The sequence below is a fragment of the Lagopus muta genome, chromosome 2, assembly GCF_023343835.1.
Source record: "Lagopus muta isolate bLagMut1 chromosome 2, bLagMut1 primary, whole genome shotgun sequence".
Taxonomy (NCBI): Eukaryota; Metazoa; Chordata; class Aves; order Galliformes; family Phasianidae; genus Lagopus; species Lagopus muta.
In genome coordinates, this window is record NC_064434.1 from 40,517,225 (window position 1) to 40,532,687 (window position 15,463).

Here is a 15,463-nt window from a genome sequence, read left to right on the forward strand (position 1 = left end):
CAAATTACAGCAAAACTATTTCTTAGTACGCATTGTGAAATAAATCACATGGTGTCCAACTGTGGCCAAATTTATTTTGAATGTTTCTAGAGTGCTTTTTTCTTTTTTCCCCCTTTCCCTTGTCTTTTATGAAGAAGATAATGAATTCTTCATTACAAGTGCATTTACAGACATTTCAAATCATTAATATTTTATTTCATTTCGTTAGAGAACAATCCCTCAGACTTTTCTATTTTTTCCTTTCAATTATTTTTGTGTTGATATTCTTGAATGTTATTTTCCATGTTCAATTTCACACATCAAAAATAATTTAAACTAGAGGTAAGAATAATTTGGATGACAATAAATGTTTTTAAAATGCAGTTATTTACTCTCACTTTGATTGCTCTCATTTCAGGACAATCATCCTTGATAGAAAGTCATGATAGAATCCCTTTCTTATAGCCTAAATAAATTCAGAGTAGACACATTTTCTTTAAAAAGTGTCTCTGCATGAGGATTTATTTAAGAATCTTTCTTGGAGAAAATGTGTGCATTTGACAGTGCTTATTCAATGGCTTTTACTTCAAGCATTTCAAGCAGTAATAATGGTGTTATGGGGAAGGTGATTTTTGTTTATTTGTTGTTGTTGGTTTTTTTAATTAATTGAAGCCTGTCCACTTGAAAGAGTATATTTATTCATAAATCTAAATTGCAATTGCTTAGATTTTAAAGGATATTTTTAAACATTATGCAAACAATTCTGACCAACTCACTTTACGGTGTAGTAAATTTCGGGAAGTCATGTTTTCAGGAACAAAGGATAGCATTAAATTTAGAACAAGACTAAAGTAGTATAAAACAGTTGCTTGTCTTTGCAAATCACTTGGCTTAAATATTTTATCTCTAATGGTTTATAATTGTCCTTATGAAAGATTTTGGTAGAAGTGATAATTTGACAGAAAGCTATGATGATCGTATGTTTAGTGCTTTGATGTTTTCCTGGGTATACCTGACAATCAATTTTATAATATTTGTCTGTATGTAAATTCAACCTTGAAGAAATAAAGTGTATTTTTATGTGGAAATGTTCAGATAAAACAAAAAAACAAACAAAGAAACAATTATGTTCAGTATTTAAAATGTACATTAAATATTGCAGAGATGGACCTGAGGAAACTTTGGGGTAATATATAAAAGAGCTATCACATGTGGTGCTTCTGACAAGAAATGAACACTGAATCCTATCAAAGCTAAGTGGGGAACTGTATTAAATTGCAAGTAAAATCTATGAAGACAAATATATATATTTTTTTCTGGGCAGTGTAAGACTCTAAAAGGAACATCGAGAGCCACTAATTGAGGGCATAACATAGGAATTTCAACAATATTAGGCGGGTATTGTGGTAAATCATTGGTGAAACTTCTCATCAAAAGTTTTTCCATAACAAAATATTGTTATTATTTAATAGTAAAATAGTATCATAAGGACTATTGTAGTCCTCATCCAATGAAGTCAGAGAAAGAATAATAAAAGAAGATGAGATTGGAACCCTTAATTGTTGCAATACATATATATGTATTTAATGAAGTGCAAAAATACAGAAATCAGGGTTTGTTGTAATGATGTTCTAGGAAAATATGCAAGAATGTATGGATGAGCTACGTGTCTCAGTGAAGGAAATCTGTCTGTCCTTACAGGATAAAGAAGACATAACAGCATGCACTGATGATTATACTACTTCTCTGATATCATACACATTTAAATTCTTCTTCGTGCAATACAGTGTTGCATGGAATGAGAGATAGAAGCAAAACTTCTGTTTAGTAGATTGATTTCAAATAGACTATGGGACGTGTGACTGTAAATATCTGAGCAATTCAGAGAACAGACGTCTAGGGTCTCTGTATATGAACATTCCAAGCTATCTAGGAACTTGATATTGTTCTGTTTGAGGCGGATATGTCTGAGATTTTTTACATCTTCAGATATAAATGTTTGAATTTAACGTTTGCGTAAATAATTTTATTCAATATTTCAATTTAATATTGGATAATATGTTTGAAGGAATTCCAGACGTTTTGAGAACTTCAAAACCACTGAACTGAGCAGTTGATGTAGACAAATTTTAATTGTCAGAATTTAATTTATTAGATGATGAATGTTCTTTCTATAGCAGAGTTCCCCAGGTAGCTGTTTTCTTTGCCTTCTTTATATCTGTGTGTAATTAAGGTTATCTTTTTCTTTTAGCAACACAGTCCAAGCTCTTAGATAATCTACTGTGGCACTTAATTATGCCCATCATTATGAAGTTCCTCATTATATCTGACCTGAATTTCTTTTGTTAAGATTTAAGGCCATTAGCAATTGTTCCATCTACAGAAAATAACTTCTCATATTCCAGTTTGCAACCACTTTGTATGTGTTGAATACTTTGATCACTCCCCAATGAATCCAATATTCCTTAAGAGGAGCGAAAAATTCAACAGAGAAACAAACATCTTCTGAAAAAATTTCTTCTGAGAGTAAACGGTCTCCTTGCTTTCTTTGCATTCTGAGTAAAATCCTGCGTACCAGCATTCTGGTTTTATATAGACAAAAAAGCTTAAATCATGGGTCACTTCAAGATACAGGTTTACATTGGAAATGCTGACAGTTCCTTAGTAAAGCTGTCACATGCCTGTGGAATGAAGTGCCTTTAACCCCACTGAATGCTGATGTGGAGATTTAGGGCTCTATGAATTCTATTAAGTTACTCTGGAGAGTTCATCTGAAACTTGTATTTGGTGCAGTAATTGCATCTACTACCATTTTTCTTACCTTTCTTTGTTCTTATTTTTTATTTTTGTATAAAATGGGAAAAACCTTTCTAATGCACAAGTACAGACTAAGTCATATATTGAACCTTTCACATACAACTTGAAGATTTGTAGAAAACCCAACCATTTATTTGGTTTATATTTTCCTTCAGCTTTGTATTTGAGGAAGATTACCCTAAATAAGGAGATGTTAAAGCCTTGCATTTTCCTAAATATTTCTTCCTATAATTATGAATATTCTGATGATTATTTTAAGTTATTTACTGCCCTATTTCGACATCACTTTATGAGGAGAAGTCATATCGTAGTCTAAATTATAAACATATATGAAAATAAACGTTTAAAGAAATTAAATTCAGTTTTCATGGAACATATGCCATATAATTGACTTTCTGAGTTAACTTTTTGTCTGTTTTTGCCACAGCATTAAAAATGGAAGCATATAAGTTGAAGCAGTAAGGCAGACTTTTTTTCTCTCTTTGTGTGTTTTCTATGCTTCATCTACGAAACCACTGAGAAAACAGTTAAGAGCTCATATCAAGAGAAATGTAAAAACTGATTCTTAAAGCATTTGATTGATTTGGGATTTGAATTAAAGTTTTATTCTTGTTCAGTTGTTAAATCACATTTTTATTGTGTTGTGAGAGGCTTACTGTATTCATCCAAACAATGCATTTATTATTAATGCATTATGTAACTTGTTAATGAGACTTATAGGTAAAAGTTAAGAGAATTCTACTTTTCATTTAATTCTTTTTACAGGGAGGGTAATCATTATAGTATAATAATTTAGATAAGAAAGAATAAAAAAGGAAGATATGGGGGGGCATTCAATATTTGTTCTGTCTTTTCAAATTTTACAGGAAGAGCCATATGTAATGTTCAAGAAGTCAGATAAACCTTTGTATGGAAATGATCGGTTTGAAGGTTATTGCATTGACCTTCTCAGGGAGCTGTCTACTATCCTTGGATTTTCCTATGAGATTAGACTGGTGGAGGATGGAAAATATGGAGCCCAGGAGGATGCCAGTGGACAGTGGAATGGAATGGTTCGTGAATTAATTGATCATGTAAGTTAATTTTTGAGGCTTTCCACTATCCATTTAGATTTCAATATTATCTGTGCAAATTATAAAACATTGTACAGTAGGACCATTTGAATAGTAGTGCCTTGGAGAATGTTTAAAAGATTAATGCAAGTAGATCTATGATTTTTCTTCTCCAAATTCTGTTTGTTAAACCAAAACTGTTCTACGTCTTTATTTTATCAACAGCGTTTTATTTCTGCCAAGTGAGTTTTGCTCTTCCATGGCATATTTCCAAATAGTAGTCAGAACTCCTTTTGGTGAACAAATATCTGTTATTTTTGTTTGTTTTTTATTAGTGACATAATATATATTTTCATTAATCCATAGTAGTCAGATCTCCTCTGATAGTGGATCTGAGACCTATAAATTATTTGATAAACACAGAAGAGCATATTTCTTGAAATGTCGGCAATTAAGTGCAAACAGTAAGATAGCAACATGTACTGATGCAGTAAAGTAGTGAAATGTGTTTTAAAACAGGTACCACTAAAATTACTTATATCAGACATTAGTTTGTGTCCTTTCAATGTTGGTCATGCCAGTTGAATTCAGCTTTTTATACTCATTTTAGATTGTAAATTTTTTGAGAATTATGCTGTTTTGCCTTTTAGCATTTATCTGGGTGAATTACTTAATAGAGAGACATTTGATCAAAGAATTTAAGATAATACATGTTCTGCACATCAGTGTCACTCTAAATAGGTAGAATGGGAGATTATTTTATTGCTAATTCAAGTGAAACTTCCTAATGATGGCAGAAAGTGCATGGATAACTTGAAGATTAATTTTCACTAATCCTTTACTTAAGATTTCAGCGTATGAGCAGAACGTGTGCTAATCAAAATATTCTGTTTACTGAGAGGGCTTTCATCTTTCTACTTTACTTTTCTAGTAAATAATAATCTGGTAATTCTGTTGCAGCAGATGTTGATTATGTCTAGTTTCTAACTTTTAATATAAGTGTGTGAGAATATTATATTATCTTTAAATATGTGTATGTACTGTACCTCATGTACATGCATATAAACAGATATTTTGCTTGACTCTTTCCATCTCTATAAATGCACAAATTCACACATGCACAATACATAGGCATACATAGCTGTTAGATTTGGTGGCTGTTAGATATTATCATCCGAAATAATTTTCTAATGATTTGGCCGAAATAATTTTCTAATGATTAGGCTCAGTGGTGAGAAAATATGTCTTACGTAATTCTTTAGAGGCTCAGAAAAGAACTTATTTTGTAATGAGTTATTATTCATCCCTAAAGTTTTCTTCAACAAGCACTGGCGGAGCCTCCTAAACTTTTGTGAAGGTAATCTGAAAATGAAACACTTTTAAGGATGTTGCAAGAGTGAGAGCTGCAGAACAGCTTTTCCAGTCCTTTCCTCTTGATAGCATAGAATGGAATGTGTTCATCTTTCTCCTTGCATAAAATTAAACTTTGATTAAAGTGTATTTTGCCCTTTCAAATGCTGCTTATGTGTGAATAAAAATAGTTTAGATAAAATACTAAGTGCATTTTGGAAGATATAGTTTAACCTCCTGTATCATACCAAGATTAGGGTGTTGAGACCTACTATGTATTACACTCCCATGCTATGCTGAACAAAAAACTCTTCAATTTCTAACTTTTTTTTTGGTCTTTGGGTGAATAGGTATTATATTGCAAATTTTCTTAAATTTTTAACTAAAAATTTTAACTTTTTTTTTTTTTTTTGAAAATTAAGAAAAAATCAGTTTAATAATTTTAAATATTTTTACTAATATGTCTCTAGACTGGACTTCCAATAGTTTCCTGATTTCCCAATAGTTAGAATATTCTTTCTAAATGTTATGTATTTTTATTTGTTCTTATCCTGCAATTTATTTGAAATACATGCATTATATTACTCATATATTTCTGTCATTTCTGCTCATCATTGCATATTATTGATATGTTTTATTAGTAAACAACACTTCTAACCTGAGTACTGATAGATAAGAATTTAGGGTATTCCAGACAGACAGTTACCACATTTGATGATTCAATTTTTTTGAGTCCTTTGCATATCAGCTTAGTTTTCATTTTCTATTCCTGTGCAGAATATTTAATAAAGTGTCAAAAGTATTCTTTTATGCAAAGTGAGATAATGAACTGATTTTATTTAATTTTGATTAGTTTAAATACTAGTATTTGAATATACAAGTATTTCATTAAAATGATTCAACATACATTTTTTAACCTGTCTAATTAAATAAAAAGACCAGAAAGTAAAGATGCAGTTATCAAAGTTACAGTGTCTACATGCATTTACAAAATATGTTTAGAATTTATTTTTACCTATTTGTTATATTTGAACCATCAGTCAGTTAATATTAGAAAGAATTGATAGCATGCCATAGTAAATATATTTACAAAGGTAGTTTGTAAAATTTGTAACTCAAGAAAAAAAAATTATGTGTGTAGGAAGGAAGATTCAAAATGTATTAGATAAACACTACCAAAAATAATCTATGTGTACTCAAAAATTTAAGTGCAATGAACTGAGCTCAGCATATCATATAAGTCTTAGGCTTGAAATTATGTAGCATGAACAGAGAAATGAAGGAAGCATTTGGCTTTTTATGTTTTCAATCCATTTCCCTATGTTTTACTCCATTTCTTCTTTCTTTTGCTGTTACATATGTTGTTTTCAAATTACATCATTCTGATATTAGTTTCCAAACAATGACTAGTTTCCTTCTGAATAAATGATAAATATTTTGAAAGTGAAATATGAGTTCAATAATCACTGATGTGTTCCCTTTGACAATTGAAGGAAAATGAATTCTTTCTGGAAAAGACAGTGGTATCTATAGCTGCAAATGGTAAAGAAATACCAACTACAATAACAAGATGAGATTTTTCATTTTAAATGGAATTTCTCCAATTAGAGCGCCTAATCTATTTGCCACAGTGAGGATTCTTATTTTTTTTTTTTTTTTCCCTCCATATTTTCATCTGGTTAATTTAATATAAAGATTTGAGATATTCAGGGCAAATGGATGGGGAAAACTAAAATCCAGGTATCTCCATCCTTTATGGATGCATACTTCATAAAGAAGTATTCTTTGTAGTGACTTGATGTCTTTGTCCTTATTTGCATTCAAATTAGAATGGACGTCTTGAATTACTTTTGGATTGGAGGTTATGAATTCTGGAGATTTTAAGTTTGTCTGTGGTGCTGAAAAATTGTTATGAGGTGTATCATATTAAATGAGATAGTATGTGTAAATTATTTTTCACTGCAGACAGCAGATACTGTTAAAGTATGTAATTTTACTTCTATTATACAGTCTGTTTTATAAATCCAGAATTATTTCAAAACATTCTTATAATTGGGTTCTAAAACAAATGAATAACTGCTATGTTATACTTTCTAAGAGATATAAATGAAAGTTAAAATCCGCTGGGAAGTAAAATGTTACTATAACACACCACTGAAAATAATCTTTCTTTTTTCCATGACTGTTAGAATGGTTCTTCTACAGTGCAAAGCTTTTGCATTGCAAATTGTCTTTAAGGCTTGCAGATCTTTTTTGATTCATAAATAGTTATATAAAAGCTCCAGCTTTTAAAGAATGACTACTCTTTTATTATATGTAAGAACTTAATGGGAACTTCCTTTCATTTCATAGAAGAATAGAATTTTCAGCATGGAAGAAGGTAAGATTTATGCAGTTGGGCAATTGGAAAGCACTACTTAATTTGAATTAGCTTTAGACATAGACTTGAACTTCAGTATCATTTGTATTTTTTAAAATCAGTACCTTACACAGTAATAAATGTTTACATGTGAAATGGTTACAATTATAAAATTAGTAGCAGTGACAAACATATTAGTGGCCTTCTGTTTTCTCAATAACAAAATACTTTCTGATATTTATGTAACAGGTTTAAAACACTCCTGGAGACATCTTCTGACAATAACTTTTTATTTTGCTACTTTTTCCATCTGATTTCAAGTACTTATGTTATTGAAGGATAGATCCAAACCCTTTTTATTACTATATGAAAGTTAATAAGAGCTTCAAATAGACAACTATACTGATTTTTTTTTGGTTGGTTTTCATCTTTTTAAGATGAAGAAAAATCTATGTGAGTCAAGGAATTTAAGTTTCTTTCATTTCTTTTCTTCCTTCCCTTCCATAATTCAGTTTCATCACATTGGAGCATACTACTTCTCTTCACGTTCACAACAATCTCTGCCTAATAGAGCTTTGTTGGGAACCATTAAGGAGTTCTGTTGCCTCTTCTTCCTAATGATAGATGCAGTCTTCCTCCTTATAATTTTCATGCAAAAGATCTAGCAGACTTTCAGTACAGTGCATGATGGTTTAGTCATTTATCTTCCTTCATTCATGAAAATCTCTTAAGTTTTGACAATATATTAAGAGGTTGCAGGAGAAAGAAAGACTGAGCATTTTGCCTTTTTACACCAACACTGTATGTTCTGGAAAATAAAGCCTGATTTACTGCTAGTGCTCTTAGTACACCGTACCTACTTTTCAGCTTCATCATTTTATCAATGAACATACCGTACCTTGAGGCATTTCCAAAGCTATCTCTAACACTTGATCCCTGCTCTGTGAATTATCTTCAATTTTTTTTACGAATGATTCTCCTAATTAATGTACGGGCACTTAAGCATATGCTCCTACTTACTGAATGCTTTTATTAAACCATTTTCAAAATATTTCCCCACAGAGGATCACTGGATTAAATGTCTTCATTCAATTATTTTATTTTATTTTTGTCAAATGTAATGTTATGTTACTTCTTCCTTCCTGCATTTCTCCGAACAATTTAGTTACTTTTTCCACAATATGCCCTGGATTTTCTCTAGATAATGTTCTGCTAGCTTTCATCATCTTGTTCAAATAATGAGAATATTTCACAAGACAATCTAGTTATTACTGCAGAGGTAGAATATGAGCAGTGACGTTGAAAACTGGTTTTGCCTAAACTACCTGATGTTGGAAAATTCAGGTCTGTGCACAATTGTTTAGCTCTCTTCTTTTGTGTTGGCTACTTGTGACTGTAACTTGCTCTGAACATCAACATTCTGCTAAATCTTGAAAACTGAGAGACATTTTAGGTGTTTTCCTCTTTTTTTTTTTTTTAGTTTCTCCATAGAAAATGCATTCAGATCTTGCCACATCTTCTGTAAAACTTGAAAAAACTTTTTTTTTTTTTTTCTCATACGCATATAGCACTAACATCTTTCTTTTATATATTTGAATTTAGCAGCTACCCTGTTTCTCTTTCCTAGAGCATACTAATCTATTTCTTGAACTCTTATGGTCTTCTCTGGCTTGAGTATAACATTTCATATTTCATAACAATTCAAAGCTTCATTCATTTCATGAAGATTTTGTCTAACTGTATTGAGTAAGTGCTGTTGCAAGTGCTTCCTATTACTTATTCCCTTTTGAATCATGAGGTCATAATTAGACCTCCTTCATTTTTTTCGTGTGTGTTTTGCAGATTCTGCAGAAGTCATTATTAAAAAATTTTCACATTTCATCAGAGAATTTAACCCCCAGTCAAGAAAAAAATGTGGTTTTGTTTTTGTTTCCCAGGTTAAAATAGAAAAGGACAACTTATTAACTGTAACTCTTCAGATCAAAATCCTTTTTTTCATTAGAAATTTCTCAGCAGGCATTTTTTAATCGATTCATAACATGATACGTTCCATGATCCCAAACATATCTATGTAGGGCAGCATATGTGAAACAGAATATTAATCATATTCTAGAGCAGTACATTTGACAGCAAATTGGATATGCAAGGTATCTCGGGCAGTAGACACAAAACAGTTTTCGTAGACCTTGGTTAGCTGAACTGCTCTTTAGACTGTATCATCTTTATTGATTAGACCTCCACTAGCTGCAGTGGAAGTTTAAACTTCTATGGATTGAGCAGTAACTTTTGAGGAATTTTTATTGTAGTACTTGAGGAGAATTAAAAACAATTTTTTGACTAAATATTAAACTATTTAAAGATAGATGCATTGGATGGTGTTTTAATGCTGTAAGTGGATCTTATAGGAGACTGCAAAGGTACAATAGAAGTATGCCAGCACCAGCCATAGGAGCGTTGGTATCAAGTGCCTTAACACAGTGTTTGGCCCCTGTCCAGCGCCAATTCTCTTCCCTGAAGTGGTCCCTGAGCATTCACATTCCAGGTTTCTTACAAGACAGTTTTTGCCCTTCTTATCTCACCAACAAGAGAAATTTTACTCACTTGCATAAAGTATTCTGTCTCTCTTTCTACTTCCAGCCAATTTAACCTGTTCTTGCCCTCAGTGCCAAGTTGTTCAGTGGCCAAGAATTACCACTGATGAGTAATTACAATTTGAATTTCTCCTTTACAGCTGACACTTAAATTTCTGGTGCCACCTGAGCTTCCTTTAGTTGTCTAGGACACCCACATAGCACTGTCATGTCTAAGACCTGTGACTGAGCAGCAGCTATAGGCAGAAGAATATCTTATAGCATGTTGCAAGTTCTAGTTCACTTCAAATAGAAGCAAAAATAAGTCCCAAGCTATCTGCAGTCTATAATACTATAATTGTTCAGTGCCCTTAATGTATTTCTGCACATGTGTACAGAATCATACAGAATGGCCAGGGTTGGAAGGGACCTCAAGGATCAAGCTTCCTGCAGAAGCTGGCAGCCAGAGGCTTGGATGGGTAAGGAGCTGGCTGGAGGGCCGGGCACAGAGAGTGGTGGTGAATGGAGTCAAATCCAGCTGGCGACCAGTCTTGAGTGGTGTTCTGCAGGGGTCGGTGCTGGGGCCTGTCCTCTTCAATATCTTTATTGATGACCTGGATGAGGGCATCGAGTGCACCCTCAGTAAATTCGCAGATGACACCAAATTGGCTGGAAGTGTGGATCTGCCTGGGGGTAGCGAGGCCCTACAGAGGGATCTGGACAGGCTGGAGAGCTGGGCTGGAGCCAATGGGATGAGTTTCAACAAGGCCAAATGCCGGGTCCTGCACTTCGGCCACAACAACCCCAGGCGATGCTACAGGCTTGGGGCGGTGTGGCTGGAGGACTGCGTAGAGGAAATGGACCTGGGGGTATTGATTGATGCTCGGCTGAACATGAGCCGACAGTGTGCCCAGGTGGCCAAGAAGGCCAATGGCATCCTGGCTTGCATCAGAAACAGTGTTGCAAGCAGGAGCAGAGAGGTGATTGTTCCCCTATATTCAGCACTCGTGAGGCCGCACCTCGAGTACTGTGTCCAGTTTTGGGCCCCTCACTGCAAGAAAGATATTGAGGCCCTGGAACGTGTTCAAAGGAGGGCAACAAAGCTGGTGAGGGGTCTGGAACACAGGCCATATGAGGAGAGGCTGAAGGAGCTGGGAATGTTCAGCCTGGAGAAGAGGAGGCTCAGGGGAGACCTTATTGCTCTCTATAACTTCCTGAAAGGAGGTTGTAGTGAGCTGGGGATCGGCCTCTTCTCTCGTGTCATTAGTGATAGGACCAGGGGGAATGGTTTCAAGCTACGGCAGGGGAGATTCAGGCTGGACATGAGGAAGTATTACTTTTCAGAAAGGGTGGTCAGGCACTGGAATGGACTGCCCAGGGAGGTGGTGGAATCACCGACCCTGGGGGTGTTCAAGGAAAGACTGGATGTTGTGTTGAGGGACATGGTTTAGTAGGAGCTATTGGGAATAGGTGAACGGTTGGACTGGGTGATCTTTTAGGTCTTTTCCAACCTTAGTGATTCTATGATTCTATGATTCTATCGTAAATCTCCAAGCCCCCATCACATGCAGAGCCACCAACCTCCACATTCAATACTAGACCAGGATGCCTTGGGCCCCATCCAATCTGGCCTTGAACACCTCCAGAGATTGGGCATCCACAACCTCTCTGGTCAGCCTGTTCCACCACCTCACCATTCTCTCCGTAAAGAATTTCCCCCTAAATATCTCCTCCCTCAACTTAAAGCCATTTCCCCTTGTCCTGCAGTTATCAACCCTCTCAAAGAGTTGATTCCCCTCCTATTTGTAGTCTCCCTTTAGGTATTGAAAGGCTGCAATGAGGTCACCTTGTAGCCTTCTTTTCTCCAGGCTGAACAAGTCCAGATCCCTCAGCCTGTCATATACCTATTTTTCTAAGTATGTATATCTTCCAGTACTTATTGTTTGCATGCTTTCTTTTCCTCATTAAAACTGCATTTCATTTCTTTGTGAAATCTTGTCTGGAAGTCTATTGTATAATTTATTATAAATAATATGCCAGAAAATATTGCTTGTTCTTTTTCTGACTTTCAGTCTAATACACAATTTTAAGTGCCTTTTATTTACAGTGCCTTTTAATCAAAGTTGAACGAACAGCAAGCAAGTGTATCCCCAACAAGCAACTAACAGTTTCTCTCTTGTTACTTGCTCTTCTGTTTTTCACTTAAAACCAGCTGAGTATATCCATAGTCTTACAGAACCTGTTTGCAAGTTCTCATCTTGAATGTTTGAATTCATTAGTGTAGCTCAGTCAAGCACACCACATTGCTTAACACCTACTATTTAATTTTTATATGATTGTTGTTTTTCTCTTTTTAATGTTGAAACATAAAAAAATTGGTCTGCATGATCACGGAACCACTGAGAATAATAATTAGTTGCTACGCTCACAGGATAGCACTTAATTTGCAGGCTTTTCACTCTCTCCTAAAGGCTTTAAATTATATTCTTATGTGAAAATGTACAAACAGATTCTAACACAGAGTGAATATTATGCAGAAAAGAAGTGCAAGCTTAAGATAGAGAGTTGTAGAAAGCACTGCAGAAATCTATGCAAAAATGCCAAAGAAAGAAAATAATATAAAATATAAAATGTAAGAAATATAAAATGTCAAAGAAAGAAATCCTAAGCCAAAAGCAGTGTAGTCAAATGTTAATTCAATGAAGAGCACAGAAGTGTGTGTATGAATTCCTTATTAACATTGAAGAAAGAGGTTTGTTGCTAAAATGACAGGGAAAAGTGCTAGAAAATAACATGAAGATTATTGTTTGTATGTATATGTCTGCTGAAGTGAAATATATGTGAAAGTTAGAATTCCCCAGTAGCAAAGTTAATTTCCACTGAATTGTCCATGTTATTGGATAATTTTGTGTGTGCATATTTTTGTTCTCTTTCTCCTGTTCAGGAAAGGTTGGTCATTGGGTTTGGCCCCATTTAGTAGCAACTAAATTACCTGGAGAAAATTGATGAAACAAATTCTCTATTCAGATATGTATTTTTTCTCTAGTGAGAAAAACTCCATTTTTCATTACAAAGGTGATTTTTAAAGCTTATTGTATTCATTCAGCTTATTTATTCTTGAGGCTGCTTCTACGATTTGTACTTGCGTGTACAGAAAAGATCCGAATAAAGATCACCTGTACTGGGAAACTTGATTGATACTGCATTTCCCACTCTTCCCTACTCTTCCTTTCCTGCTCAAATCTTGTTGTAAATTAACGGTTAAGGGCAATGTTTACAGGCTTGGTAGATCAGTGATTCAAATTCTGCTCATAGCTCTTGTGAACACACTGTTGCTACTGCTTTGGTTTCCTTCATATATAAGTGCAAACAGAAGGACTTTGAAAGATTTTTAGGGGATCTATGTAAATCAGCTACATAGATTCATGGAGAAAGTACAATAAAATTAACTTCTTGTACTGTTTCTGATAATGAAGGCTGAAAATAAATAAAACATTCATATGTTTATCTTTTCTTCATTTTCAAATCTTGAACTGAACTTTTCAGATAGGGTAGATAGAATTTGTGATGATGGTATTCCAGAGAACACCAGCTTTCAATAAAGTAGCATTTTCATCACAGAGTTTCAAGATATGTTGGGAGATGTGTCCCTGGGAATAGTGTCCGGAATACAATATCATGCACAACATTTGAGGAATTGAGAGGTGTTAACTCTGATCTATTATACTTGCAGTATTAAAGACGAGTTATTTAGTACCAAAAATAAGTTCTCAACTATAAAAATCATTTTGTGTCTGAGGTATGATTGCTTCTATGTTAAAAGTAGAAGGCTCATTTATATGTATTTTGTTGAATTTATTTATAAATTTCTTTATTTTTAATTAAGTGGACTAGTATTTTAAAATATTCTACACTATTATTCTGAAATTATTAAAATTATTAAATATTATTATTAAAAATCTGAAATATTAAAAATTTTACAATATACAAATTTCAATGTATTCTTAAAACTCGTTGTAACTGATGATCTTTACTAGATAGTTCGATACATTTTGATAGTTCGATACAGATTTGATAGTTCGCCAGGTCAGAAAAATAATGAATTTCTTTCAAAATCTCAAGAGCAGCATTTAGAACCTGTCAGTACCATATCTGAAGATTTTAAAGTTACTTTGAAAATGATCTTTCCAACCCTCAAGAGAACTACTGATTTAATAATTCTGAAATATAAAGAGAAAGCTATTGTAAGATTTACACTTCTATTATTTTTACAGCATTATAATAAGGAAAAAATGGGTCAGTTATGAAGAGCTATCATTGAAGCAGTATTATTGCTGTTCTCTTGGACTAACCCTGACAGTTGTTTTTTAAATCTGCATGAAGTTTGGAGTTTTGCTGACAAAGAAGCTCAGATTACAGTGGCAGCATGATTTCAAATGTCACTCAAATGTGCCGGAATAGACTGGAACCGGGCACTAGCAGGAAGTGCAGTTCTGTCCACCATATTCCAGGAACCAAGAAATAACACTTTTTAATTCTGAGCTTACACATCCTGTGTGTAACTTGATAAAGTGTATTTTTCCAGAACATCTCTTCATTTATTTTCTTTATCAAATTATTAAAATTTATCAGGTAGAGATATCTGTAAGAAAATTGTCTTGCAGTGTAGTTTTACATTTTCTCTTTCCACTTAATTCCCCAATGTAAAATAATAATATAGAAATAAAATAATTGCAATAAATGCCATATCTTAATATTATTGCAATATTTGAGAAATTTATTGAAGACCACATCCGGTGTGACTTTCCTTAAGGGTGGAGACTACTCCCTGGCCAGTCTGCTCTAGTGTTTGACCATTCTTAGTTCTTTCTTATGTTTAAATGTAATATCCTGCATTTTAGTTTTGCCCACTGCCTTTTCTCCTTTCACTGGATACCACTGAGAGGATCTGTCTCTTTTTTTCTTTGTTCCCTCTACCCCACCAAACTTTTATATTCATTTATCAGCATCCCCTAAGCCATTTCTTCTCCAGGCTAAACTGTCTTAGCTCTCAATCTGTCCTTGTATAGCAAGTGTTCCAGTCTGTTATTCATCTCTGTAGCCTTATGTTGGTCTCAATCTAGTATACCCTGTCTCTCTCTAGGGAGTCTGGATCTCAATCAATCATGCCAGTGCCTTGCCAATGCCAAGTACTTAGCAAGGATGGCCTCCCTGAAATATAGGCTCTGTTCTGTCTAATGAGGCATAGCTGATTAGCCTTACAGAAGATATACTGGTTCCTGAGTGGATACAGAATTTCATGCTTTCCTTATCTGAACATTACGAAGTTCCTGTCA

The 15,463-nt window shown here is 33.9% G+C and overlaps 1 protein-coding gene across 6 annotated transcripts in view; it reads left to right on the forward strand.

The window, feature by feature from the left end:
• The window catches only part of GRIK2 (glutamate ionotropic receptor kainate type subunit 2), a 349,533-nt gene that overhangs the window by 201,494 nt on the left and 132,576 nt on the right, over positions 1-15,463 (forward strand). For all 6 annotated transcript variants that reach the window (XM_048935183.1, XM_048935181.1, XM_048935184.1 and 3 more), the window contains one exon: positions 3,663-3,869. In XM_048935183.1, coding sequence (XP_048791140.1) covers positions 3,663-3,869 — 207 coding nt within the window. The remainder of the gene's footprint in view (positions 1-3,662; positions 3,870-15,463) is intronic.